The 27905-nt window shown below is 46.2% G+C and overlaps 3 protein-coding genes across 6 annotated transcripts; 2 read left to right on the top strand and 1 right to left on the bottom strand.

Annotated features, from left to right (window-relative positions):
- The first annotated feature begins 1300 nt into the window (after positions 1–1300).
- Positions 1301–17085, top strand: CIZ1 (CDKN1A interacting zinc finger protein 1). 3 transcript variants are annotated; one of them, XM_069986840.1, is made up of 16 exons: positions 1301–1406; positions 3198–3349; positions 3424–3551; positions 4321–4484; positions 5310–5457; positions 7366–7432; positions 8500–8540; positions 9713–9762; positions 9848–10018; positions 10099–10232; positions 11126–11213; positions 11924–12037; positions 12224–12388; positions 13050–13122; positions 13492–13613; positions 14737–17085. In XM_069986840.1, exons 2-16 carry the CDS (start codon positions 3216–3218, stop codon positions 15124–15126), a joined length of 1989 nt encoding a protein of 662 aa, XP_069842941.1. In that variant the 5' UTR covers positions 1301–1406; positions 3198–3215; the 3' UTR covers positions 15127–17085. The 3 variants fall into 3 exon arrangements, with proteins under 3 accessions (XP_069842941.1, XP_069842943.1, XP_069842942.1); XM_069986841.1 differs by having other exon boundaries at positions 1314–1396; XM_069986842.1 differs by lacking the exon at positions 13492–13613 and having other exon boundaries at positions 14737–14900.
- Positions 17086–18384: 1299 nt separating this feature from the next.
- Positions 18385–21467, bottom strand: BBLN (bublin coiled coil protein). The gene is made up of 2 exons (XM_069986512.1): positions 21377–21467; positions 18385–18904 (listed from the first exon to the last, which is right to left on the bottom strand). Exons 1-2 carry the CDS (start codon positions 21432–21434, stop codon positions 18714–18716), a joined length of 249 nt encoding a protein of 82 aa, XP_069842613.1. The 5' UTR covers positions 21435–21467; the 3' UTR covers positions 18385–18713.
- On the top strand, positions 18950–27344 carry PTGES2 (prostaglandin E synthase 2). Of its 2 annotated transcripts, none has more exons than XM_069986510.1 (7): positions 18950–19018; positions 23938–24132; positions 24605–24660; positions 24760–24909; positions 25337–25537; positions 25966–26083; positions 26234–27344. In XM_069986510.1, exons 1-7 carry the CDS (start codon positions 18986–18988, stop codon positions 26360–26362), a joined length of 882 nt encoding a protein of 293 aa, XP_069842611.1. In that variant the 5' UTR covers positions 18950–18985; the 3' UTR covers positions 26363–27344. The 2 variants fall into 2 exon arrangements, with proteins under 2 accessions (XP_069842611.1, XP_069842612.1); XM_069986511.1 differs by lacking the exon at positions 18950–19018 and adding an exon at positions 21548–21945.
- The last annotated feature ends 561 nt before the right edge of the window (positions 27345–27905 follow it).

The raw sequence follows: 27905 nt of genomic DNA, 5'->3' as shown, positions 1-27905 counted from the left end.
ACGAATCGGAGGAGAAGCCCTGCTAGGTGATGTATGCTGCAAGGGCTGCAAGGACATCGGTAACGATGTCCCTGCAGCCCTTGCTAAACAATCATTGGGTTGTGGAATAGGCCCAGTAAACGAGCGCCGATCTAGCAGATCGGCGCTCGTTTACATTATTGATCGGCCCGTGGAATAGGGCCCTCACCCATCGGTGAGGATTTCCATTGGATGTGTCTCCATGGCAGTCGGGGGGGCTGCCATAGATGTCCGTGTGCCCAGCCATGCTGCAGAACAGCCAGGTACATTGCCTGTCAGCACTTCACTAGATTAATAGTGCAGTGTATTACTGTAGTGATCTGCTGATCACTGTCAAAGTCCCCTTGTGCGACATGAAAAAAGTTAAAAGAAAAAAATAAAGTGCATAAAACTAAATGTAATAAAATACATGCACCCCATCCCCCCATACAAGAAACAGTACTTTTTCCTTTTCTCTTCTATATAAAACCCTTTGTGTTTTTTACATAAACAGACCGGTGACAACATGAGGATGCCAGTGCTGCAGTCCTGTTTTTGAACCACCACCCGGTTCCTGTGCGCGGTGCCATTTTATTCCCGAACACCGTCCCGAACACTAGGGACGGGCCTGCCGGCCCCCAGTGTGTCAAAACCCCCTCCCCTCTGTGACATGGCTCCATTGATTCCTCGGGAATAGACCCTCGCGCTGACACCGGTCCAGTGTCAGACTGGGGTATCGGGGGCCCACCAGAGGAAATGATCCTGGGGGCCCACCAATGAAGAGCCAGTGAGAAACGACATGTCAGTCAGTGTGTGTGCAGGTCCTAAAGCCGGGGCCCACCGGTGGATTCTCTGGTCCTCTGGTGGGCCAGTCCGACACTGCACCGGTCTGTTCGTGTAAAAAACACAAAGCAGTGTACCTGGTGGTACATTCACTTTAAGTATCACCGCGTCCATAACAACCCGGACCAATCAAAACTTTGGACACGTCTCTATGACAACTTGTCTTGCAAGAAATAAGCCCTGATATGGCTATATATCAATGGAAAAGTAGATGGATTACACCACTTGGGGAGGGATCTTGGAAAAATGAAGAAAATGAATTGATTGTTAAGCCCAGAATGTGTGACAGGGTTAATTGTTTGGCCCAGTCTCTATTTATTTTGGGAAATATAAAAATCATGTGAATAAGAAGCAGCCTCAGCCTGGCCCCATACACTGCACACAGCTCCTCTCCTGCTGCCATCACTGACACCTCAGACCTCCGGCCAGCAGAGGGCGCGCTGCGCGCATGTGCCGGCTGCTCCCCATTGTCTGCTGTGCTGCAGGAGAGGAGGAGGCCTGGCTGAGGGGGCTCCGGGGAGGACCCAGCTGTCCATAGGAAGGAGTGCACAGCCCGGTGAGAGCCGGTAAGCGGAGGCCGCTGGGGGTACGGGAAGGACGTGGTGCCCGCCCGGTGCTGCCATACATCAGTGCGGGTGGGGGAGAGGGCGCGGGCATGGTATGTGTGTGCCCCCTCAGTGCCCACCTCTATGGCAGAAGGAGAGATGATGGGACGCGTACATGTTATATGCTGAGAGGTGGGAGGGGGTGTATGTGCCCCCCAGTGCCCATCCCATTATATAACATGTATGTGCCCCCCTATCATATAACATGTATGTGCCCCCCCCATCATATAACATGTATGTGCCCATCCCATCATATAACATGTATGTGCCCCATCAGTGCCCATCCCATCATATAACATGTATGTGCCCATCCCATCATATAACATGTATGTGCCCATCCCATCATATAACATGTATGTGCCCATCCCATCATATAACATGTATGTGCCCCCCATCATATAACATGTATGTGCCCCCCTATCATATAACATGTATGTGCCCCCCTATCATATAACATGTATGTGCCCCCCTATCATATAACATGTGTGTGCCCCCCTATCATATAACATGTATGTGCCCCCCTATCATATAACATGTGTGTGCCCCCCTATCATATAACATGTGTGTGCCCCCCTATCATATAACATGTGTGTGCCCCCCTATCATATAACATGTGTGTGCCCCCCTATCATATAACATGTGTGTGCCCCCCTATCATATAACATGTGTGTGCCCCCCTATCATATAACATGTGTGTGCCCCCCTATCATATAACATGTGTGTGCCCCCCTATCATATAACATGTGTGTGCCCCCCTATCATATAACATGTGTGTGCCCCCCTATCATATAACATGTGTGTGCCCCCCTATCATATAACATGTGTGTGCCCCCCAGTGCCCATCCCATTATATAACATGTATGTGCCCCCCAGTGCCCATCCCATTATATAACATGTATGTGCCCCCCAGTGCCCATCCCATTATATAACATGTATGTGCCCATCCCATCATATAGCATGTATGTGCCCATCCCATCATATAGCATGTATGTGCCCATCCCATCATATAGCATGTATGTGCCCATCCCATCATATAAAATGTATGTGCCCCATCAGTGCCCATCCCATCATATAACATGTATGTGCCCATCCCATCATATAATATTTATGTGCCCATCCCATTATATAACATGTATGTGCCCCATCAGTGCCCATCCCATCATATAACATGTATGTGCCCATCCCATCATATAATATGTATGTGCCCCATCAGTGCCCATCCCATTATATAACATGTATGTGCCCCATCAGTGCCCATCCCATCATATAACATGTATGTGCCCCCCCTCAGTGCCCATCCCATTATATAACATGTATGTGCCCATCCCATCATATAACATGTATGTGCCCATCCCATCATATAACATGTATGTGCCCATCCCATCATATAACATGTATGTGCCCATCCCATCATATAACATGTATGTGCCCCCCCTCAGTGCCCATCCATCATATAACATGTATGTGCCCATCCCATCATATAACATGTATGTGCCCCCCCCTCAGTGCCCACCCCATCATATAACATGTATGTGCTTCCTCAGTGCCCATCCTCAGTGCGGTCGGTGGATGGAGGTGGCAGCTGATGGCTAGCATGTAATATAAGCTAGACATACGTAATTCATGTGTGTGAGCCATGTCGTCATATCAGGCTGTTGAATTTCCCATAGGGGGCGCTCACTGGCCTGTATGGGCAGAACTGTCAGGTGGGGCTCTGACCTCTGGGGTCACATGACTTCTCTCTTGTCCTAGGTGTCCATTGCTGTGAAGATGTTTAACCAGCAGCAGCAGCAGCAGTTCCACCAGCTCATCCAGCTCCAGCATCTCCTCCAGCAGCAGCAGCAGCAGCACACGGTGCAGCAGCCAGCACAGCACCCGCTCCCTGCCCAGCATGCAGCGCCCAGGTAAGAGAAGCCCGCCTCCCGTCACACCTGTCTGTCATCTATGGCGCCTCCATACTAACACTCTCTGTACACAGGCCAATGCCAACCCCGGTCCAGCACCAGCAACCGCAGCAGATGTTAAACCTGCGAGCATCCAATCCCGCCAGGCTTCTAAACACCCACCCCATGATACAGCGGGCTTTACTGATGCAGCAGATGCAGGGTAAGTGCACTCACTTAAAGGGAGGCCTAATAAAACATGGCCGCTTTCATCCAGAGACAGCGCATCCCCTGTCCTTAGTTTGGGTGTAGGTTCTGCAGCTCAGTTCCATGGAAGTGAATAGAGCTGAAGTGTAATACCACACACACAACCTGAGCACAGGGGTGGCGCTGTTTTTGCAAGAAAGTAGCTGGGGTTTTTTTTTTTTCATTCCTGAGACAGCCTCTTGTCTCCAGTTTAGGTGGGATTTTGCAACTCTCTTTCATTGAGCTTTAGCAAAAAAAAAAAAAAAAAATTTAAATCAACTGGTGCCAGAGATTTGTAATTTACTTCTCTTACTTCTCCAGTCTTCCAGTGCTTATCAGCTGCTGCCTGTCCTGCAGGAAGTGGTGTATTCTTTCCAGTCTGGAGGGGAGAGGTTTTCTATGGGGATTTGACTTCTGCTCTGGACAGTTCCTGACATGGACAGAGGTGGCCGCAGAGAGCACTGGAGAGAATACAGGACGTACAGCAGCTCATAAGTACTGGAAGACTAGACATTTTTTAATAGAACAAAAGTACAAGTCTCTGGCACCATTTGTTTAAAAATATTTTTTTGTGCTAAACTATCGCTTTAATTGCAAACCCCAAGAGTGGTGCTGTCTCTGGAAGAAAGCAGCCATGTTCTTCTAATGGTGGATAATCCCTTTAAGGTCCCTTTACAGCAATTGAGGAATGATGAATGAGAAACCGTTATGTCATAGGTGATGATGTGTAGATTGTTCCTTTGCAGGTAACCTGCGGGGTCTCAGCATGGTAGCACCGCCAATGCCCCCATTCTTTACATCAGCTGCAAGACACTCCATCCTGGGGATCCCTCCCATGGGAGTTACAGTGAAAGGTCCAGGCATGGCCTTCCCACCCATGCCTTTCCAGCAGCCGCGAGTGTATCACAAGGTAAGGGGACTCCTAGCTATGCAAGTAATAGATCACAGTGGAGGCTCACCGATAAGTAGTCCTCGGGGCTCGGATCCCACCTGGCTTGTGCATATACATGTACTTCACCAGAAATAACACTCCATCCAGCACTTTCCACGCAGTGTTTGGGCATCAACACTTTGCCCTCCAGAGGGGAACACTGCACATTTATATTATTACCAGGTCCAGGATCTTGATATCTTCTTAATATTTCCTGTGATCAGTAAAGTATTTTACTTTCCCTATAAACACCTTTTTCTTTTTGTAAGTTTTTTTTTTTTTTTTTGGGGGGGGGGGGTGTTCTTTAGATGGGGTAATTTAGTGGAAAAAAATTCTTTCAAATCGACTGGTATCAGAGAGTGCCAGAGATTTATTATTTACTTCTATTTAAAAATCTCCAGTTGTCCAGTACTTATCAGCTGCTGTATGTCCTGCATGGAGTGGTGTATTCTCTCCAGTCTGACAGAGTACTCCCTGCTGCCACCTTTGTCCATGTCAGGAACTGTCCAGAGCAGGAGCAAATCCTTATAGAAGACACTGCACTTTCTAGCACCAATTGATTTGAAAGATTTTTTTTTTTCTGAACCCCTTTAATACATGCTGGACCAAGTGTTGTTTTTGGACTCCTATCTGTGCAGCTGTAGATCCAGTAACAGGAAGTATTACCATTTTAGCTACTATAGTTACTTTTAGTCGGCATTAAGCTCACTACCGTGTATAGCCAAGTATACAGCCCCTACTTCCTTTTTAGAGACTACTGCATTTGTTGATATTAAACGCTCTGCCGTCCCTTTCTGGTTATAGGACCACTACAAGAGCTCTGATACCAAGAAGGATAGTGAGCCGGGCTCCTCTGTACCGGGCAAAGACACCAACGACACAAGCTCTGAGAGAGCAAACGCTGAGCTTCCCCCGACTGCATCCGAAGCCGATGAAAGTCTGAACTCAGAAGGTTAGTGAGGCGACCGGCCATTACTTACACCGCTACTACATAGAACAGACAGGGATGTTTACACCGCATTTCCGGACCTAACCATCGGCCTCGGCCTTTCAGTGAGCATCGCTGCCTCTTTGTCTTTCACTGATCACACAGGAATATAAAATCCTGGAAAACTAACTTAAATGGATTTTCCAGGATTAGAAAAAAATACAGCTACTTTCTGGCAAAAACAGCGCCACCCCTGTCCTCAGGTTGTGTGTGATATTACTCTGGGCTCCATTCACTTCTATGGAACTGAGCTGCAGAACCTACACGCAAAATGTGGCCAAGAGTGGCGCTGTTTCTGGAAGTAGGCGGCCATGTTTTTCTAAGCCTGGGCAACCTCTTTCATATTTTGAGACTACAGTGCGTATTAGCATCACATGTGTACAGCGCGGCAGTGTAGCCACTAGGGGCAGATCTATAGAGACCCGATACTGATCATCATCATGGTTTGTAGTGAGCGGTAGCTGCTACCTAGGTTCTGTTCTGCTATTTTTATCACTTTTTGAGTGAAATGACAAACATATTATATACTGCATGTAAAGCAAGTTATATTAACCCATTTCAGACCCTCGACATATTTTTGATTTTACCAGTGTCTTAGCTTAAAGGGAAAGTAACACCCAAGCCTTGTCAGATAAGGAAGAAGTATCCAAACTTTTACTTACTATAACAGTGAAAACCAATCCAGAAAGTTCTTTGAAGTGGAATTCTCATCGTATAAAGTGATAGCTTATGCCACTGCTTTATGATTAGCAGGGGTCTGGCCTTCCCTCCCCATGGGGCCGACTGTAGTGCTATGAAGTGCGTATTCGTACTGGTACATATTCATTCTCACAATCGCTGGGGTTTAAAGTGTAACTGTCGTTTTTTGTTTTTTTTTTGTGCAGGAATCAATATTCCAGGCAATTTTAAGAAACTATGTAACTGGGTTTATTGGGCAAATCTGCCATTATCTGCATTCAAAAAGCCTTTCCCCAGGTCCCCCCCTCCTCTCCTTTCTGTCATCCACTGCTCATTATCAGGAAATCTCGACTCTTTTACATCCGTCGAGCCCTGTGTAATCTATGGAGAGGGGAGGAGGGAGATTAGTTGGCAGCAGAGAGCAGAGAACAAAGGATTGCACAGCAGGAACTGTGTGAAAGCCTCTATTTAGAAGTCAGAGAGGTCAGTGCTGACTTTAGAGGAGCCCCATGATGTAGCTGTAAATTAACGCTTTGTTGTCCTGTTTTGGTGCCTCATCTCCCTCCACCCCTCCCCTCCCCATAGAGAACAATGAAGACAGGGGGGAGTGCTTCAAACTGCTTTCTCATGATAAAAATGCATTTTTCGGCTAATAAACCCAATTACAAAGTTTCCTTAAATCGCCCGTATTATTGAATTCTGCAAAAAAAATTGAAATGACACTTTAAACCCTCTTAAAGGGGACCTATTAGCAGGTTAGATGGATCTAACCTGCTGATATTTCCTTATTGTGCAAGGGGTGCTGAGGATGAAGGTAAGACACATGCCTTCATCCTCAGTGCCTGGTGCACAATAGGGACATGTCAGCAGGTTAGATTTGTCCAGCCTGCTGATAGTTCTCCTTTAAGGTCCCCTCTAATATTTTAGAAGATGGCTGTACCTCTTTCAAAGGGTTCTCTACATAAATGATGACACTCAGGACTATATGATTATACATACAGGACCATGTATGCACATCCTTAGTGCAGGATGTTGCACAGTATATAGTAGACAAGAGATGCGGTGTTACTGGCCCTTTAAGCTGAGAAGCCATTACTGTGTACATTATTTCCTTTCCCACTGTCTCTACTGGTGGCTAATTTTCTCCCTTCGGCTCTTTGTACCCCGTCTGCTTTCACAACCTTGTCATTGCAGACACCGAAAATCTAACTGAATGCAGCATTACCGACCCCCTTGAACCTTCAGCCAAGAGAGCAAGGAGGTAACGCTAAAGAAGCTGACCGAGCTGCACTAACACCCCCTCCTCATCACCGCTCATGCTCCCCTGTGTGCTGTCTATGGTGTCTGTATGTGTAGCATGTCTCTTCTGTTCCCTGGTCTCTATAGCGGATCATGCACTTTAGATGGCTGGTGATCCTAGGCTTTTGGCTGACGTGCATGTTTGAAGCTTTACAGGGATGGGATAAGCATCAAAGCTTATCAAAAAGACATGCCATCCCTTGTTCCCCTGAGTTGGATCCACTGACAGCTATCTATATTGTATGACAGCCTTCACTCTCCACCCCCTGTCTGTAATATGTGTTCTCCAGAAAAAAAAACACTTTTATAACAAGCTTACAACTCGACTGTCTGTCTCATAAACTCATGTACATTGTCTGTCTTGGGTAATATCAGTTGTCGTCTAATATGTTTAGTTCCTCCAAGTATTTAGTACAATACATAGTAGTGTTCCAGGCATACAATTGATTTAAAAGGGTACTCCGGTGAAATGTTTTCTTTCTTTCAAATCAACTGCCGTCAGAAAGTTATATAGATTTGTAATTTACTTTTATTTAAAAATCTCCAGTCTTCCAGTACTTATCAGCTGCTGTATGTCCAGCAGGAAGTGGTGTATTCTTTCCAGTCTGATACAGTGCTCTCTGCTGCCACCTCTGTCCATGTCAGGAACTGTCCAGAGCAGAAGAGGTTTTCTATGGGGATTCCTGGACAGTTCCAGACATGGACAGAGGTGGTAGCAGAGAGCACTGTGTCATAACATTAGTGCCCCATAAATCACAGGAAGTTGTACTGAGCCAAAATACACTGAGACCAAGGTTAGTAAGCAGTCAGGAGCTGAAGAAACGTGAGCACTAGATCCCTATAATGTGTATAGGATGCATGAGGCGTAGGTCACACCTGCTGAGTGTTAGGGCTGTTGCCGCAGAACAAGGACCATCTCTCTCTTCATAAATAGCAGCAGGATTCTGCATTTGTACAATGAATGGTTTTGTCTTCATCTGTAAAATGATATGGCTCGATGTGATCAATGTCTGTCTGTTCTCTCTGCAGCTCGGAGATTGGTACAGAAGAGACCGGCTTCACTGCACAAGGTAACTAGAGGCATTTCGCTAGGGGTCCTAAGGAAGTGGTTGTACTTGCGTCTGTGGGGCCCATGTCCTCTTTACCTAGTGGCTGTTAGTCAGATGGGGTAGGTGAATGGAACGGGTCCAGAGGTGCTCAAGAAGGGACATAGACTGGGCTTGTGCTGTACTGGCAAACGCCCCCTGGGCTTTTAAGCTTTTTTTTGCATATTAACAAATTGACTTCTATGTCAGGACTGGCATAGACTATGGATATAAGAACAGTATGCCCCTTCTAGCCACAGACTTATTTACACCCTTGTTTTTCTGCTGACAGGTCGGCTTTAAAACTTTTTAAATGATCATGAGACCAGGTCAACCCCATAGGCTGACAGTCCATTCTGGTCATGTGACATAGAGGCGGGAGAGAATGCACTAAGCATGCTCTTCTCCCAGCTCGTTCTCTTGATCTTTCAGACCTCAACTAAAAAAAACTTTTCAAATGTCTCTCCAACATTCTGATTTCACTTGGGGTTTTATAGCGGTTGTGATCTTAAAGGGGTCCTCCAGGGATTTTTTTTCTTTCGAATCTTCTGATTTCAGAAAGTTATATAGATTTGTAAATTGTAAATTCTATTTTAAAATCTCAGGTCTTCCAGTACTTATCAGCTGCTGTATATCCTGCAGGAAGTGGTGTATTCTTTCTAGTCGGACACAGTGCTCTCTGCTGCCACCTCTGTCCGTGACAGGAAATGTCCAGAGCAGGAGAGAATTTTTATGGGGATTTGCTCCTACTCTGGACAGTTCCTGACATGGACAGAGGTGGCAGCAGAGAGCACTGTGTCAGACTGGAGAGAAAACAACACTTCCTGCAGGTCATACACCAGCTGATAAGTACTGGAAGGCTTTAAATAGAAATAAATAAAAAATCTTGATAACTTTCTGAGACCGGTTGATTTGAAAGAAATTATTTGTAGCTAGAGTACCCCTTTAAGCAACTTATACAAAAACCCCTTGAATAGAAGTTATGCAATGCTATGCACACAGGCACTAGTAGTGATTTCTCATTGACTTCCCCAAAGAACAGCTTTTCAGTAAAAGACCCTCCTAATCCACGTGGGCCCATATGTGAGTTGCCCGGTTGCGGAGTATTTCCTTAGTAGACATATTCTGAGAATCCTTTGACTTGCTTCTTGTTATAGGGACAGCAGCAGTTTCCGAGGAGCGCAGCGTGAAGTCACAGTCCTCAGAGGTTGGTGTAGCAGAGAATTATACAGGTGTACCATGTTGCTTCTTTAATGGCCCATGGTGATAAGTTACGATTTCCCCCTATGCAGGGTATGAGCGGTGGACGTGCATTGAAGGTCACCATCCAGGTTCGCAGTGAGAGTCGCACCACAGCCCTACAGCCGGCGTGTGCTGAGAAGAGACCCATGTCTGGCGGCTCGACACCCAGCGGCCCCAGGTTCTGCTGCTATATCTGCAAAACCAGCTACCAGAGCTTACAGGTACAACTAGATTGTGTGACCTGGCATAGGCGGGTGTTTCATGGACCATGTATCATACTAAATTGTAATCCTTACCTCAGAATTTCCAGTCTCATCTGGTCACTTCCCAACATCACAAAAAGATCCAGGAAATCCAGCATCTCAGCAATGCCTGCCTGGTTACTCTCCTCCCCACTGCAAAGGATGGTCAGGGTGTCATGGGGACCAGAGATAGGTGAGTGATGCAGAATTAGACCCGAGTAAGAATTTCTTCTATATATTTCTGTATAATCAGAGTTTAAAACGCAAATGTTGGGTTAAAAGGGTTGTTCACCCCCAATTTCTTTTTTTTTTCAAATTAACTGGTGCTAGAGATTTGTAATTTATTTCTATTAAAAAATATCAAGTATTCCAGTACTTATCAGCTGCTGTATGTCTTGCAGAAAGTGGTGTATTCTTTCCAGGCTGACACAGTGCTCTCTGCTGCCACCTCTGTTCATGTCTAAAACTGTCCAGAGCAGTAGCAAATCCCCATAGACTGGAAAGAATACACCACTTCCTGCAGGACACACAGCAGCTGGAAGTACTGGAAGACTTGAGATTTTTTTATAGAAATAAACTACAAATCTGTGGCTTTTTCTGGCACCAGTTGATTTAAAAGAATTTAAAGGACAACTGCGGCGGGGCCTAAAAAAAACAGACACACACACACTTCATACTCACCATCCCTCCGGTGTGATCGCCACTTGAATCTCCCGCCGGCCTCGACTCTGCCATCTCCGGCCGGCGTCTTCGGAACTCCCTCACTTCCAGGTTCAAGTGAAGTGAACGGGAGAGAAAAGGGGGTCGGGGGTCTGAAAGGGGGGGGGACAGGGCCACACAGCTTATTTACACTCATTACAAAGTTATATAACTTTGTAATGTGTGTTAAATATGCTAAAAAAGAACATTGCCGGAGTTGTCCTTTAATCATGAAGGATTGGGAACATATGGCTGCTTTCTTCGCAGAACAGCACCGTTCCTGTCCATAGAGCTGAGCTGCAATATGAAATGCAGCCTGGAGACAAGCGTGGTGCCGGTTTTGGAAGATATCACACTGGAGATATCGATGTTCTGTTTTCTTTACAGTAAGAAGAAGCAGATGAGGTGGTGCAATGTCTGCCAGGTTCACTTCAGCTGTGATCTCATCAGACATCGCCGGACTCAAGAACACAAGGTATCTATATAGTTATTGTAATACATTAGAAAAAAGGGGCTCAGGCTTTTAGGGGCCACAGAGCTATATGGCCATGCTATTATGTCTTGTGCTTCTTCCTGTCTTGGGTTAGGGCCCTATTCCACTGGACGATTATCGTTCAGATTATCGTTAAATCGTTTGAATCTAAACGATAATCGTTCTGTTGAAATGCAGTTAACGATTAACGACCGAACGTGAAATCGTTGATCGCTTTATAAGACCTGGACCTATTTTTATCGTTGCTCGTTCGCAAATCGTTCACATTGAATAAGACGTCGTTCGGTTGTTCGCAATAGATACCAAAGCAATAGTGAATAAATAGCGAAGAAAAACGATTGCAATTACGATCATAAGTAAGGATTATCGTTTCATGGAAATGAATGAATGTTTTCAGGTCTTTTGCAATAGCGGTCGTTTGCGATCGTTAATCGTTAACGATTATGCAAACGATAATCGTCCGGTGGAATAGGGCCCTTACTCCCATAAATAAAACATCAGCTGATCGCTGTTGGCCCAACTTCTGAATCATCCTACGATTGGAAGTTGCTACAAGCCTGATTTTCTCCTTACAGCAGCGTTCGTGTCATTATAACATATAGGCTGCCCTGTATAAGACTTCAGAGAGACTTCAGTCACATATTCTGTATTGGTGCCGTCCTCCATATTGAACAGTCTTCCTCTGCTTTCAGATGGCTAAACGCTCCTTGAGACCTTTTTGCACCGTCTGCAGCCGCCACTTCAAGACTCCTCGCAAGTTTGTGGAGCACATGAAGTCTCCTGAGCACAAGCAGAAGTCCCAAGAGGTAAGAGAAGACGTCTCACCTCTGCTGCCCTTATTATTCCTCCTGGCTAATGGACGTCAAGCATTGTGGTAGAAGTCACATAACTGCTGAATAAGAATTAGACATAAGGAGACACAGCCATGTGCACAGTGTACAGCACTCATAGTATGGATGTCTCATAATTTCTGATTTCACGATTTCCCAAAGGTCAAGCTTCTTGAGAAAGAAACCTGGAGTCCAGAGGAGTCCGAAGAACTGATCACAGTGGACGCCGTGGGCTGTTTTGAGGAGGAGGAGGATGATGACGACGATGATGATGAAGACGAGGGTGTCAGCGCTGATGACTTTTCTGAGGAAACAGAATGTGTCCCGGTAAAAAGAAATTGCCCTATGATTCTGTGTACTTGGAATATGTAGTGTAATGATGAATCAGTGGGTCTTTTTACGCATTCAGTTGGCGTGACCCGGATTTACGCATTTGCGCTGCCCGGTGCCGCCTGAACGATCTTTGTATTCATGCAGTTATTTAAATAAATTGCTATTGACCACATATCCCCTCTTTACAGGGTAATGCGCGGCCGATAGCATCTTTTGTGCGGGCGCTTGCTAGCGCTAGTTGATCGGGCATTTTCCCGCTCCTTGGGTGATCACTGATACTTTTACATGGGCTGATTATTGTTTCTAGCAACGGTCCTTTGCGATAATCGGCCTTTAGTGACATGACATACCCTGGGTTGTCCATAGTCACATGCCTATAGAAAAGCTGACTGTACAAGAAACTTCTATATTGTCATAGTTCTCTTTAGACAGAAGATGTCTTGATAAGCCAGCTCATCCTTTCTTCCAGCCTCCGCTGTTAGTGTTCCTGGTAGATCCTGGGTCTGTAGCTTGCCAGCTTTTATTGCTCTGTTGTTTGCCTGGGGTGTATACAGCTGCTTGTAGTACACAGGGCCCGGTCACATGAGTTGGTTGTGTACTGCTCTTGTGTATTGCTTTAAGGAGGCCCATAACTTAGCGAATTGTTTTTTTGCAGGATAAAGGAGAAGATAACATTGCTGATCACAAAGAAGAGGAGGAAGAAGAATACAATGCAGATACGGCCTATGGTGAGTCCTGCCACCACCACCACATATAGCTAAGTGCTTACCTCCCAGGTGTGGAGGCTCAGATGGAGCTATATCCAGGGAAGCATTACATTATCAACATGGCTTCCTTCCCTATGCTTCCAGACAATGTTCCCCCTAGTATCTGCTTTGGTTTCCTGCTGGAACTATCCTCTCCCTCTTTGGCTGTAGGAGTCAGCTCTTAGTCCTGTGCATTATTTGTTGTCTGTGAACCATCCATCCATCCTGTCATATTCTCTCTCCCACCCCACCCCCCCGCTCCGGTTCCCTCATCATGCTCTCTGCTCTGTTCTTTATTTTTGTGTTCCCCCTTTTGATATCCATTCTGTGATTTGCCCTCCCGTTTCACAGGCCTGGATTATATGGTCCCCGTCGCGGGTTATCTCTGCAGGCTGTGTCACAAATTCTATCCTAGTGACTCTGCTGCTCGGCTCACACACTGCAAGTCCCTGGTGCATTTTCAGAACGTCCAGGTTAGACCCTTCTCCTGTTGCATGGCCTGGCTCCTGTTTTGTTTGATACGCCCGCTCTCTGTTTCTGCTGTCACATTGAACACCCTATCAAGTGTCCTTAGCTGTTGTTCTAGATCACTGTGTGTCGTATGTCATCACATGGCTTTTCTGATCATCTTCCCTCTTGCCTATTTCCCTCCCACCTTACAGAGCTCAACATCTGCTTCCTGAATTAATAGCTTGTTATGGCGATCGTCTAGTCTAGAGGAAAATGTTTGCTTTATGGCGCGTAGCATCAGTTTTTAACATCAAGTAGGACTAGCAAGGGTCAATTCCTATATTTAACTACTACCTATAGGATTTAGGCTCTATACACATCAGCTCGTCTGATGGACCCTCTCGACTTGTCGGTTTACATAGAGGCTACTATCTCTCTGATGGAAAAATACACTACTTTTTTTCTATCATATGTGATGAAATGTCTCTGATGTAGATGTGAACACTGTCTTACTCACTTTAACATCAAGCCTTGAAGGCGATGATCATCCCTCATACAGATGCAGACGCAATCTGAATGTAAGCAGATATTACACAGATATAGTATACCGCTAAAGATTAAGCTCTGCTACTTAAAAGGAACCATCTGGTCAGAAGGGATGTGCTAGGTCATGTGACATGTAGGGCTTTAAGAGGCAGAGTCTGACACAAGGATTCATGCTCTTCCCCCACAGGCCCTATAGTAGTCACTATAGCACAGTATATTAGGGTTCCTACATACATGTTTAGGATCCCTCTAAGCTATAAATGGATGAGGCTTTAGTGAGTGCTTTGGCTTTGCTGCTCACTTCTTGCTAGGCATAGGCTCAATCCATTCTGGTATTGCTTCTGTAATAAAAAAAAACACATTATTTATTATGGAGAGCCTCCCCCAGTGTTCCATCTATGCATGTTATCTCTATTCACACAATGAGGGATAACATGCTGATCGGTGGGGGTCTGACTGCTGGGACCCCCTTGTGTATGCACAGTATGAGCTTCATTTGGCCCTAGCATTGCTGAGCTATACCCACGGATAGCGGATAGCATGCTCAGATGGCGATACCCCCTTAACGCCTTCCTAATTGATGCACCACTTTGCTTCCAGAGATCCAAAGCCGAGAGAGCGAGCCGTGTGGATTCAGAAGCCGATCTGTCTGTCCAGGAGGATGAAGACAGAAATCAGGGGAAGGCGGCAGATGGAGGCTCTGTCCCTCTGCAGGATGGTGGCAATAAACCAGCAAATATACACGGAGGCGGCAGCGCCAGAGGAGGAGACGTCTCTAACAAGTGCGCTGATACGGAAGACTCCGTGGCAGTCTTTGATTCAGTCATCGGTACAAGCGAGGAAGATTCGAGCTGCCTGCTGGATCAAGAAGTGATTCCTCCCCAGAAGGAAGACAAGGTCAAGGGCGAACAACCGGGCCAGGGGGAAACGGCCCGTAGCGATGAAACCTCATCCACCAGCAGGCAGCCCTCGCTCCGCACAGTCAGATAGTCCACAATCTGTGTTCACATGGGAGGGCATTTTAATATTGGTTAGACTGGGAGATACAACAGCTGAACCCAAACATTACATTTTTTTCTATATGAGGCTAGGATGCACTGTATTGTTGTTTTACACTACAGCTTTGTATTGAATTTGGTAGAATCTTTTCTCTAGAGGCTCATCCCACCGATGCAGGCCGCCAGGGTCCAGGAGCAGAAGCGTTGCATGCCAGTCACTGTCCCTTCAGCTGTGGCGTTCACTGTCTATGCTCCACTGTGTGACTCCATTAGTGTGTACAGAGTAGGATACTGCTTCTGCACTGCCTTAGGGCAAGCTAGAGAAGCTTCATTCAGGTAGGACAAAGCTCAGTTATTGCAGCAATATAATTTTAGCTTAGTGAGGCCGTGTATATCAATGACCAGTCTTACATGTTCTTTACAGGATGAAATGCATCGATTTCCATTCAGCTAGAGTAAGAGTAGATGGGCTATAAGCAGGCTTATTGAGATATAGTACGCATGAGGGTCTATAGGTAAGCACAATGTAACATATAGGTATGTAGTCTCCATGGTTCTTCTAATCCTGAAGCAGATCACACATTAGGCAGTCCCTGTGTGATGAGCGAATCTCAAGCATGCTCGGGTCTGTCCGAACAGTGTGTAGCATTTGATTACCGGTGACTGAAGAAGTTGGATGCAGCCCTAGGATGTCATGGTAAACATGGATACAGGCTATGGCCTATGTCTGTATCCATATTTTCCAGGGCTCTCTAGGGCTGCATCCAGCTTAACTCAATTGCCACATGCTTGGGTTTGGACATACCCGAGTGCGCTCGAGATTCGCTCATCTCTATAGAAAACTAGTATTTGTTACTTAAAGGCGTTGTCTCATGCCCTGGCTATTTGACCTATCAGGGCGTAGAATAGGGTGTTAATAGAAGGGGAGTCTCTCGCACAATGAGCGTCGATCTCATTGATCAGCACTCGTTTATGGATCCTATTACACGGCTCGGTAATCACGAGGCCAGGGCTGCAAGAATGATGACTAGAGACATCCCCATTTATATAGGGAAATGTATGGCTGATGGTTTCTAAAAATGTATGCTAGTTGGTCAGCCATACATTGGGTCGCCTAACAGGACCTTAAAGGGGTTATCCAGCGTTAGAAAAACAGACAGAACCACTCTTGTCTCCAGGTTGTGCAGCTCAGTTCCATTGAAGTGAATGGAGCCTAATTGCAAACCCCACTTGTACTGGAGGCAAGAGTGGTGCTGTTTCTGGAAGAAAGTGGACATGTTTTTCTAACTCCCTTAAAACAAGACTGCCGGATCAGACTACATAGCATTTCCTGGTAGTCTATAACAATAGAGACGCATAGGTCTGGATAGAAGCTGTGAACACAAAACAGTAGGATATCTTTTAATCAGGAGCTAGCTGCTCCAGTGTTTGTTTTACTCTACATGCGGTGGGGCAATACAAGATGGATTATTCATTGAATACTAATCCTCTATTGCCCCCTAAATCCTCCTGCAGAATATTGGTTGCCGTTTAGAGCATCCAGTAATCTGTCTATGGAGCAGTCTGAACCGTAAGAATAGATGATGAAATGACTAATTCTGCAATCCTCTACTAGAGAAGTATAGATTTACCAACCATAGACCTGCTGAGGTGGGGTCCACCACACTGGATATCCCGATGTTACGTGTCTGTACAGCGGCCATGATGGCACTCACTCTGCAGAAGAATGGGCTCATGTCCCCGTCCTTCACCATCGCATTTGATGCTGTTACTTTTATCCTGACTATGTAATTGTATCCTAAAGTAGATCCATCTTGTCTGAGCAGTCAGAAGAACAAAGGCCACCGAGGTGGAAGCACGTTCAGGGCATTGCAGCCCCACCCTCATCTGATTTGTTACTATTATTATATTCTTAGATTTCAAACAATTAAAAGTGTGATGGTACCTTCTACTTTCTGTGGTGGTTTGTCCTAACTTTCCTTCACATGGAGGTTATTTCCTGGTGACGTTCGGCATCACTACATGTCAAGAGTTTATCTCCATTGACCAGGGCCGGTGCAAGCACAGCGTTTACCCGGTCAAGTGCCGGGGTCCTAGAGCAGTGCCTCCAAGGGCCCGGTATTCTGATGGTCAGCCTCCTCACTGTAGTGCAGGGTGAGAGGCTGAACATCAGAAGAGAGAGAAAGAGCGGGACCTGTAAGCATCCTGCAGAGATAGGGATGAAGGATCTGATCACATGACCCACAGGTCCCCAATACTACAGTGTGGAGATCAGCTGGCCAGAGAGGAGGAGGCAGAAGACAGCTGTATGTGCGTCGTGTATCAGTCACTAATGTGTCTTTGTGTTTGTTAGTGGTATCCTAAGTGATTGTGCAAAATGGATGGATGAGGGTCTCGCTGAGGCTCTGTCGCCCAAGGGCCCTCAAACCTGAAGCTGGGCCTGCCAGTGAGGTCCTTGTCCAGATGGCCACCCGAGTCTGCGTATTACCTGTAGCCCTTTCCTCCACCACCTTATGGCTGTGAAAAAGAATGGGAAGGTGGCACCAACAACCTTGTACGTTTGTGAAGATGACTGAAGCAGGTAGCTGGCATATACAGAGCACATTGCCCCGCCCCCACCTCCTGTGTTCTATCCTAGAGACAGATTTCCCCTGACAACTCGCTGTAGACAGCAGATTGAGAAGAGACATACCTAGAAGCCAATTTTTAAGAGCTGTTTTTCTGGGGTAAGGAAGTGATTTAGGAATCACATAGACCAGGCAGGTCAAACTCTGGCCTGCGGTGCAGTTATTTTTTAGCCTGCTGAGGAAATCAATTGATTTCCTAGTGCTGACAGGACATTGCAACAGATTATACTATGGGCAGTCTTCCGGACCACCAATATTATAATCTATTGCGATGTCTTAACTTCAAGGCTGCAAGCACTTTTAGACGTGTGGCCTAGAACGCGCCTGATACAGGCTGCCTGTGACAGGACACCATGCAGTCTTCTAAATGGGGGGAGCTGGCTACTATATGGGACACTGCTGTGAGGGGGCTGGCTACTATACTGGAGACTACTGTAGGATGCTGCTCGCATCCTTCAATATATATCATGGTTGGCCGGCGACTTTGTCCAAGTTTTTAATTGTGGCCCACTGTGTACTTGAGTTTGACATCCCTGACATAGACTATTACATGTAGGGAAGCTGTGAAATCTACCATATAACCCCCTCCCCCCCTTACTGTACAATATATAAAAGGACACTGCTCACACATAAAAACATTTAATAAATTACAAAAACCTATGGAGAAATACAATAGGGTTACAGGTAGCTATTGTAGGCCGTGACTTTATAGGGCAGTTTTCACCAACCTGTGGCTCTCAGAGCATGCTGGGAGTTGTAGTTTTGCAACAGCTAGAGAGCCCCAGGTTTGCAAACCCTGCCATAAGGCAGCACTACATAGGGAAGACCCCCAACTATACGGATCCAGATTGCATTACAGCCGTCAGGTTCTTGTCATGATCAATGTCCTTCAGTCTCTCCGGGCCGGGTTGTGCATTTTCAGGCGGCTGTCGTTGCCAGCTTTGTGTGGAGGTCACAGCCCCTCCCCCTGCTGCGGCACGTCGCCCCTTCCACTCTGGCTTAGCTGCTCCTGGAAGTCGCGTCGTGCCTGCCGGTTGGATTCCAGTAGGTCCTGAAGCTGAGCGTGCAAGTGATCATTCTTCTCCTCTAAGTGATCCAGGCAGAAGCTGATCTGGTCCAACATGAAGTCCAAGGCTGCGTAATCTGAGGAAGAGATGATAGGAATCGATTATATAATTCCGACCAAATCTGATACGAAGGGACGCTGGGAATCTCTTTGGTGCCATGCTCCGCCCCTCAGACTCTTCAAATAACATGGTAGCAGTTTTTGCTTGAAGTGTTCCTGTACAGCAGGGATAGGGAACCTGCAGCCGGGCCTGATGGGAGTTGTAGTTTTGTGGCAGGTTTTATACAGGACCAGAACTCAATGAATTGGTCAGCCGCCTGTGGGGCTGGATAGAGATCTCCAATGCTGTGGGCGGCCACGTCTGCTCTGTTACTAATGGCCGCATGTAACCAGAATATTCTGTGCACAACAGCATCACTACAGGAGGGGTGTTTATAGGTAAATAGCATGTGACCCAGCCAGATAGACTGAGATCACCAACCTGGGGCTCCACAACTCTAACAGAACTACAACTCCCATCATGTCCTGACAGATCTCTGCACATATAGAGCAGTGTTCCCCTGGTCAGGAGCTCCACAACTATAACAGAACTACAACTCCCATCATGCCCTGACAGATCTCTGTACATATATTATAGTGCAGTGCCCCCCTCCCCCCGGTCTGGGGCTCTCGAGCTGCAACATAACTACAACTCCCATCATGCCCTGACAGATCTCTGTACATACACTATAGAGTAGTGTTCCCCCAACCTGTAGCTCTCCAGTTGTGACACAAGACAAGATGGGAGTTGTAGTTCTGTTAAAGCTGTTGAGCCCCAGACTTGGAAACATTGCTCTATAGTGTATGTACACAGATCAGAGGTCAGGACATGATGGGAGTTGTAGTTCTGTAACAGTTGTTATGTTCCAGACTGGGGGAACACTGCTCTGTAGTGTATGGGGTATGTCAGAGCATGATGGGAGTTATTTCCTATATAGTGTATGGGGTATGTCAGAGCATGATGAGAGTTATTTCCTATATAGTGTATAGTAGTCTGTGGGAGCATGATGGGAGTTATTTCCTATATAGTGTATGGTAGTCTGTGGGAGCATGATGGGAGTTATTTCCTATATAGTGTATGGTAGTCTGTGGGAGCATAATGGGAGTTATTTCCTATATAGTGTATGGTAGTCTGTGGGAGCATGATGGGAGTTATTTCCTATATAGTGTATGGTAGTCTGTGGGAGCATGATGGGAGTTATTTCCTATATAGTGTATAGTAGTCTGTTCGAGCATGATGGGAGTTATTTCCTATATAGTGTATGGTAGTCTGTGGGAGCATGATGGGAGTTATTTCCTATATAGTGTATGGTAGTCTGGGGGAGCATGATGGGAGTTATTTCCTATATAGTGTATGGGGTATGTCAGAGCATGATGGGAGTTATTTCCTATATAGTGTATGGTAGTCTGTGGGAGCATGATGGGAGTTATTTCCTATACAGTCGTGTATGGTAGTCTGTGGGAGCATGATGGGAGTTATTTCCTATATAGTGTATGGTAGTCTGTGGGAGCATGATGAGAGTTATTTCCTATATAGTGTATGGTAGTCTGTGGGAGCATGGTGGGAGTTATTTCCTATATAGTGTATGGTGTATGTCAGAGCATGATGGGAGTTATTTCCTATATAGTGTATGGTAGTCTGTCAGAGCATGATGGGAGTTATTTCCTATATAGTGTATGGTAGTCTGTGGGAGCATGATGGGAGTTATTTCCTATATAGTGTATGGTAGTCTGTGGGAGCATGATGAGAGTTATTTCCTATATAGTGTATGGTAGTCTGTGGGAGCATGATGGGAGTTATTTCCTATATAGTGTATGGTAGTCTGTGGGAGCATGATGGGAGTTATTTCCTATACAGTCGTGTATGGTAGTCTGTGGGAGCATGATGGGAGTTATTTCCTATATAGTGTATGGTAGTCTGTGGGAGCATGATGGGAGTTATTTCCTATATAGTGTATGGTAGTCTGTGGGAGCATGATGGGAGTTATTTCCTATATAGTGTATGGTAGTCTGTGGGAGCATGATGGGAGTTATTTCCTATATAGTGTATGGTAGTCTGGGGGAGCATGATGGGAGTTATTTCCTATATAGTGTATGGTAGTCTGTGGGAGCATGATGGGTGCTGTAGTTTTAAAACCCCACAGACTGGGGGTAACTTCCCTATATCAGTGCTGTACACCACAGCCTCTCCAGCTATTGTAAAACTACAACTCTCAGCAAGATAGGAGTTGTAGTTTAGTAACAGCTAGAGGCAGCTGGTGCAAAACTACAATTCCCATCATGCCTGGACAGCCTGAGGCTCCCTGAGCTTTAGCTTTGGCTGCCCAGGCATGATGGGAATGGTAGTTTTGCACCAGCTGGAGGGCTGAAGGTTCCCCATCCCCCACTATAGGAGAGGGTGGGGGATGGGTATCACTATAACAGCAGCTAAACATAATGTCGAACGATTTTGACCCGATCTAATCGATACAGATCCTTCCAGAAGATGAGGGGTTAAGCGCCGTACTCACCCTCCTCCCCGGACGCTTCGCCCAGAGGAACCTGCGGGTCCCCATTCGGTCCTGACATGGTCACCTCGTCATGTGACCGTCGTCATGTGACCCTTTCATAATATACTTTTCACGGTGGTGACGTAACCGGCGTTTTCTGCGTTCCCATTGGTTCCCTTGGCTTCTCTAACAAGAAGGGGAGGGGCTTAGCTGTGGGCAAGATGGCGGCTCACAGGGTTCATGAGCTGGGCGCTGTGGCATGGCGGCTGGCGGGGCAGTTGGGGGCCGGTGTGGGTGGCCCCGGGGTGGTGGTCAGGGGCTCATTAGCTTCTAGTGTCAGGAGTTTTAGCCGGCTTCCTTACTCAATGAGCCGAGTGCAGGCGGGGAGTGTGCCCTTGGGTGCTCAGCAGAGCTGGCTTAGCTGTCTGAGTGGCAGCTGGCGCGGGTACAGGAGTGGCTGGAGGTGGCAGGAGGCAGGGGGTGGGGGCAGGAGGATGTGGGGCCTGGTGGTTGCTGTTGGGGGGGTATGTGGGGTGTATGGGAGCCTGCAGTATTCCCTGGGGGAGCAGCGGGCGGAGGAGGAGGTGAAGGTACGCCTATACTTACACTTATCACCTATGGGGGGCCTCGCCGCTAACTTCCAGACTGGATTAGGGAATTGTGGTTCTAGCGATTCCCTGATACAGAAAGATCACTGAGTTCCATCCCTGGAAAGATCTGATTTTAGGCAATACAAAACAGGGATTTTGGGGGGTACAGCACTCAAAATGGCGGCTAAAATATGGATAGGGTTGTACTGCCTAGGCGAACCAATGGCAGGTTTACATTGGTGAGGATCTGAGACCAGCGATTGCTAGAACAATGGTCGGCAATGGTCGGCTGAGCCCTATGCCTTGTTGTCTCTGTTCAGATTCAGTTTATAAGGTTTTATCAGCGTCCCTGCACCTTCATTGTACAGATGAGGTCATAGCTCCCGGATCCGAGCCACTATAAGCTGCTTCTGTCTCTTTAGGTTAAAAGTTTAGATACATTCTATACAGCTTGGATACAGTCTTTGTAATAGGCGAAGAAAAGCAAGCACTATATCAGCACACCTTTGTAATGTCACAAAAAATATATCATTTTATTAGAGCACAGAAAAGATGTTAAAAACATCTTGTTAAAAAAAAAAAAAAAGGTCCCTGACAAAGTCGCATTGCGTGACGGAACGCAGTTTTTCCTTGCTGTCCGTCTCGATAAGCCGTGGTGCAGGTTGTATTATCTTGCCTATTGGGTATTGTATCTCTATGCACTGGGGCACTTTTGAATATAGAATGAGGGAGCAATATATTACGCATAATTAATACTTGGACTATGCACCTATCGGCACCCCATATCTATGTGCATTTATGTTTGGTTTCCCCTATTTAGGGTTACAGGTGGTATAATATCACCATGATGGACAGAGGCAGTAGTGCATGTTATGTATTGCACTACATGTTTGTATGTTTTTAACATCTTTTCTGTGATCTAATAAAATGATTTATTTTTGTGACATTACAAAGGTGTGCTGATATAGTGCTTTCTTTTCTTCTCCTATTACATTGTGGCTCAATTCAGCACTATAGCACCCTGACTTCCAGTATTTGGTGGTGCCCTCCCCACATTTACTACTAGTACCTGGATACAGTCTTTGGCTGCCCAGGCATTATGGGAATTGTAGTTCTGCAGCAGCTGGAGGGCCGCAAGTTTTACACCTGTGCCTGTGTATACATGGCTCTTGTGAAGTTATATCAATGGGATCTTAGATGCTTTGTGAAAGGCCTTCCAATAAGTCATCATGGCTGCTGAGGGGCTCAGAACTTCCCACTGTGGCCCCATCTATGCATGATAGACTACCATCTATAGTAGTTGCAAAACTACAACTCCCAGCATAACCCTGATGTAAAGTTAAATCGCCAACCACCATCTACCCCCCCCCTGCCGGCACAGTTCTCCATCTGTTTTAAAGCTTCAACTCCCAGGATGACCTGACAGCCAGCAGCCTGGGAGTTGTAGTTTTGCAACAGCTGGGGAGCCACCGATTGGGGGACCCTGATTAATGATCTGCACAGCAATGAATGCCAGTGTGAACAGTGCTCTAAAAAGACAGCTTATATGCCCATGGCAGCTCACATGTGTGGCTGTATTATGGATCCATAACCTATGGGAGCTTTAGGTCTGGCCCTGGTGTGCTGATCAGAGTACAGAGAAAGGCGCAATGCAGCGCTGTACATGGGCAGGCCTTTGACACATAAGGCCTTGTCTATGAGAATTTCTTGGGTTCCCTCCATTACTACTTCTGCTTATTATATATGTCCCTGAAGATGTACAATCACTACACAAGGAGATCTAACAAAACTTGCTCTGAAACAAAATTCAGGTGGTTGACTATAGTATACATCAAGAAATTGGAGCGCACACTTTACCATAGCAACATTGTTTCCTTTGCAGCAGTTTTGATAGCTCTTCTCCCATGTATATAGTTGGGGGGTGGGGGTCTGTCATTGTTGCAGGTATAGCACATGGTCTGCTTTGTTATACTAATACTGTCTTGTTATCAGGCCCCGGAAGGAGGTCTCCATCTTACCCTTTACCAGTACAAGACATGCCCCTTCTGCAGTAAGGTCCGCGCCTTCCTGGATTACCACCAGCTGCCCTATGAGATTGTGGAGGTGAATCCGGTCCTGCGGAAAGAGATCAAATTCTCCAGTTACAGAAAAGTCCCCATTCTCATAGCCGGTGTGGATTCCACTTTGGTAAGTTGCTTTGTAAGTATGGGCTGTGTTCGCACCTTGCGGTCATATTGTGAATGGGCAGCAGAAAAGACTGTGACATAAAGTGGGTCTTTATGCAGCCATATCCCTTCAGCAGTTGCTGGATGAACATTTGTTCAGCTGACAGCTATCCATGAGGGTTTAGCGATACTCACTTATTCTAATTGAAATGAGGAGCTGTAAGCCACTGCCAGACAGCTCATCTGAAAAAAATTGATGAAGCAGTGGAGATCCAACATGGCCAACCCTTCCCTTCCCCAATATTATCTGGTGGAAGGCCCCCATATGATGTAGACGGTCAGCTGGTCCAACCACAGATGCTGGGTTCAGCTGGCTGGCAGGGAAACATGGCTCTCCAGCTGTTGCAAAACTACAACTTTTGTTGTAATAAAATCTTGCCACTCTTGGACAGCCCCTTTAAGAGAACTGACCCATATATTTTAATTTCTGTCAGCAAATGAACGACTCCTCAGTGATCATCAGCGCCATGAAAACTTTCCTGGTGTCCAGGTAAGAGCAGACTCAGTAATGTCACTCATCTCTTTTATACGGTGTCTTGTTTTTTTTTTTTTTTCTTCTTCACTTGTTAGTATTCTTGTCTTAAAAAAGGAAAAGCCTGGAGGAGATTGTGACCTACTATCCGGGTATACAGGTGACAAATGACAAAGGGAAGGAGGTGACCGAGTACCAGAACAGATACTGGCTGATGCTGGACGAACAGGAGACAAAGCAGCTGTACCAATCCAAAGAGTCACAGAAGTGAGTCGTAGAGACTTTTGTCTCTGTCAGATGGAAGAGCGATAATGAGGGTGGAGTGTGGTGGAAATGTTCACACGCCATGGTCCACAGTGACATGGATAACCGATAGAAAGGAGAGGATGTCTGAGTCTGATCATTCACCATTTGGTGGCTGAAGAAGTTGGATTCCCCGTAGGGAGTCGTGTAAATCATGGATACATCCTGCAGCCTATGTATCCATATTGTGCAGGCAGGACTCCCTAGGTCTGCATCTAACTTCTTCTAACACCAGTAATCAAATGCTGAATCACCTCTCAATAACCGATGCTGGTGTGGCAAGGAATGAATAGAAATATTATAAAGTGTCTGCATGGAGGGGTAGTGGGCATACTGAATTATCGGATCTGTCCATTTATCATATGTAAAATACAATTTTTCTTCTCCGTAGGGAGGAAATTAAGTGGCGTCGGTGGGCAGATGAATGGCTGGTCCACCTCATCTCTCCTAATGTTTACCGCACACCCGGGGAGGCTCTGGCCTCATTCGACTACATAGTTCGAGAGGGGAACTTTGGCTCTGTGGAAGGCATCTTCGCCAAATACGTGGGCGCGACTGCCATGTTTTTCATTGGCAAGAGACTGAAGAGCAGGTATGTGGCACTGTGGGGTATATCACCCCCTTCATAGCACTAGTTGTATAAAAGGGAATGACACGTTTGCACTCGGAGCAGTTGTCACATCTAGCTCATTCAGTCTTTACTTAGAACAGGGCTAGGGAACCTTGGCTCCCCAGCTGTTGAAAAACTACAACTCCCATCATGCTAAAGCTTTGTCTGTCCAGGCATAATTGGAGTTGTAGTTTTGCAACAGCTGGAGAGCCAAGGTTCCCTACCCTTGGCTGAGTAGGAGATCTGCCCCTGTTCTATCTGTATACCGGTACACAGCTTTATGCTTACTGTCAGCTGCCTGACCTCACATTCTGCATACAGTCCTTTATGTATCAGGGTATCGGGGGTCCTGTGCTCAATGCAAAAAAGTCACAAGGCCCTGACCAACTCTTCATTCTCCTTTATTGCAGGCACAACTTACAAGATGATGTCCGTCAGGATCTGTACAAGGCAGCCAATACATGGGTGGCAGCTGTGGGGAAGAATAGGACGTTCCTTGGTGGCTCGCAACCGAATCTGGCAGATCTGGTAACACCGACTTCTATTACATATCTAAGATGTTCTTGTCTAAAGTTTTAGCTGTCCAGGCATGATGGGAATAGTAGTGAAGTGGGGTGAAGGTTTCTCATGCCTGTTATATGTGATGCACTGACCACGGGGTCCTCTACCGCTCCACAGGCCGTATATGGGATCCTAAGAGTTATGGAAGGTCTGCAGTCATTTGATGATATGATGGCGAACACCAAGATCAAGCCCTGGTACCAGAGGATGACCAAAGCCATACAGGAGCACTCAAATGCACAATGAGATGATACATGAGTACATTGTAAGGGACATCCATGTCCTTCAAGGGCTTCTCACCACCTATCAGAGCCATAACGGTTATTAATTATGTCTGTGTGAACAGCGCCCCAAAGATTTACTGTCACCACATTGTGGATCCTAGATTGTGAAGCATACAGTATATAGTGTCACTGACATGCGAGGGTCTTGTCTAATGAAAGGCAAATTAAAGGTATATCGCCCCAATTGTGGTCAGAAGGCTTAGACCTGGCTGCCATCTGAGTATTGGTAACTATGGAAACAGTTATGGACCACGTCCTCTTTAATTGGTTGTAATTCACCAAAGTGACAAACATTTAGAATAGAAGAGGTCACAATGTTTTCCCCGTATACTGGGATATCTGGATACATTTCTTGATGACCTCACATCGTATGTAGCTGTATAGCGCAGAGTGGTGCTGTTCTATATTGCGCCCTTAGTGCAGCCAATAATACCACCTATTCTGTAAAGGGGTTGTTGGCCTTGGACACAACTTTTTTTTTTTTTGCTAGAGGGATCCATTCATGGTACACTGAGAATCACTCTTTTTAGCTTCTTTGATTAAAAACCCTTAAATACTAATACACCTAATATCCAGAATTAGAAAAATGCAGCTACTTTCTTACAAAACAGCGCCACCCCTGCCCTCAGGTTGTGTGTAGTATTACAATTCAGTTCCATTCACCTCAATGGAATTGAGCTGCAAAACCCCCAGGCAAACTGATGACAGGAGAGGTGTTGTTGTTAGAAGAAAGAGGCCTTTTTTAAGCCTAGACAACCTTCTTATGATGTGATATTGTAGAGTGGGAATAGTGAAATGTGGCATTGAGCTTTTTTTAGTTCCTCAATTGCTATAACTAGACAGGTTTGCACGATTATAAGAATAAGGGATTATCTCCAGCACCTTGTAAAGTAATGACATTGGACACTTACTACTCTCAATGCTATTAAATAAGAGGAAAGTAAGTATTGGCTTTGTCTATTCTTTATCTTTCAATATGTATGCAGAAGTGAGCTGTTCACCGAACCTGAATGTAGTGAATGTAGTGCGGCGTCCTGCTCTCCCATCCGGCCAATCAGTGGCTGCGGCTGAGCAACACACTGGCCGGACGGGAGAGCAGGATGCCGGATCCGTGCAGCAAGGAGAGGTAATGTATGCTTACAGCGGGGGAGCCGGGCGGGAGCAGAAGGGGTTAATGGTGGTAGAATTACATACTCGCTGCGGTCATTCAGACCGCAGCGAGTATATCGTGTGTGGGAACTGCCAGGACCTGCCGGACTCGCAGCGAGAATCTTGCTGCGAGTCCGTTCGTGTGAATATACCCTGAGTGTTCCAGCAATCGCACAAGATCCAGGTTATATGGGTCCGTAGTAGCCTGAGACTAACCTGATCTCTATGTGTCCTGGCTTCCATAATAGTGGGTCGGAAAGAAATCTGGGCAGCCATATTACTGAGACATTCCCTCCCCCGTCATCTTCCTGAAGCACCATGGCGGCGTACACAGGATTAAGCAATTCTTAAAGCAA

The sequence above is a fragment of the Dendropsophus ebraccatus genome, chromosome 10, assembly GCF_027789765.1.
Source record: "Dendropsophus ebraccatus isolate aDenEbr1 chromosome 10, aDenEbr1.pat, whole genome shotgun sequence".
Lineage (NCBI taxonomy): Eukaryota > Metazoa > Chordata > Amphibia > Anura > Hylidae > Dendropsophus > Dendropsophus ebraccatus.
Note: the sequence above shows the minus strand (reverse complement) of the source record. Positions and strands in the feature narration are given on the sequence as shown.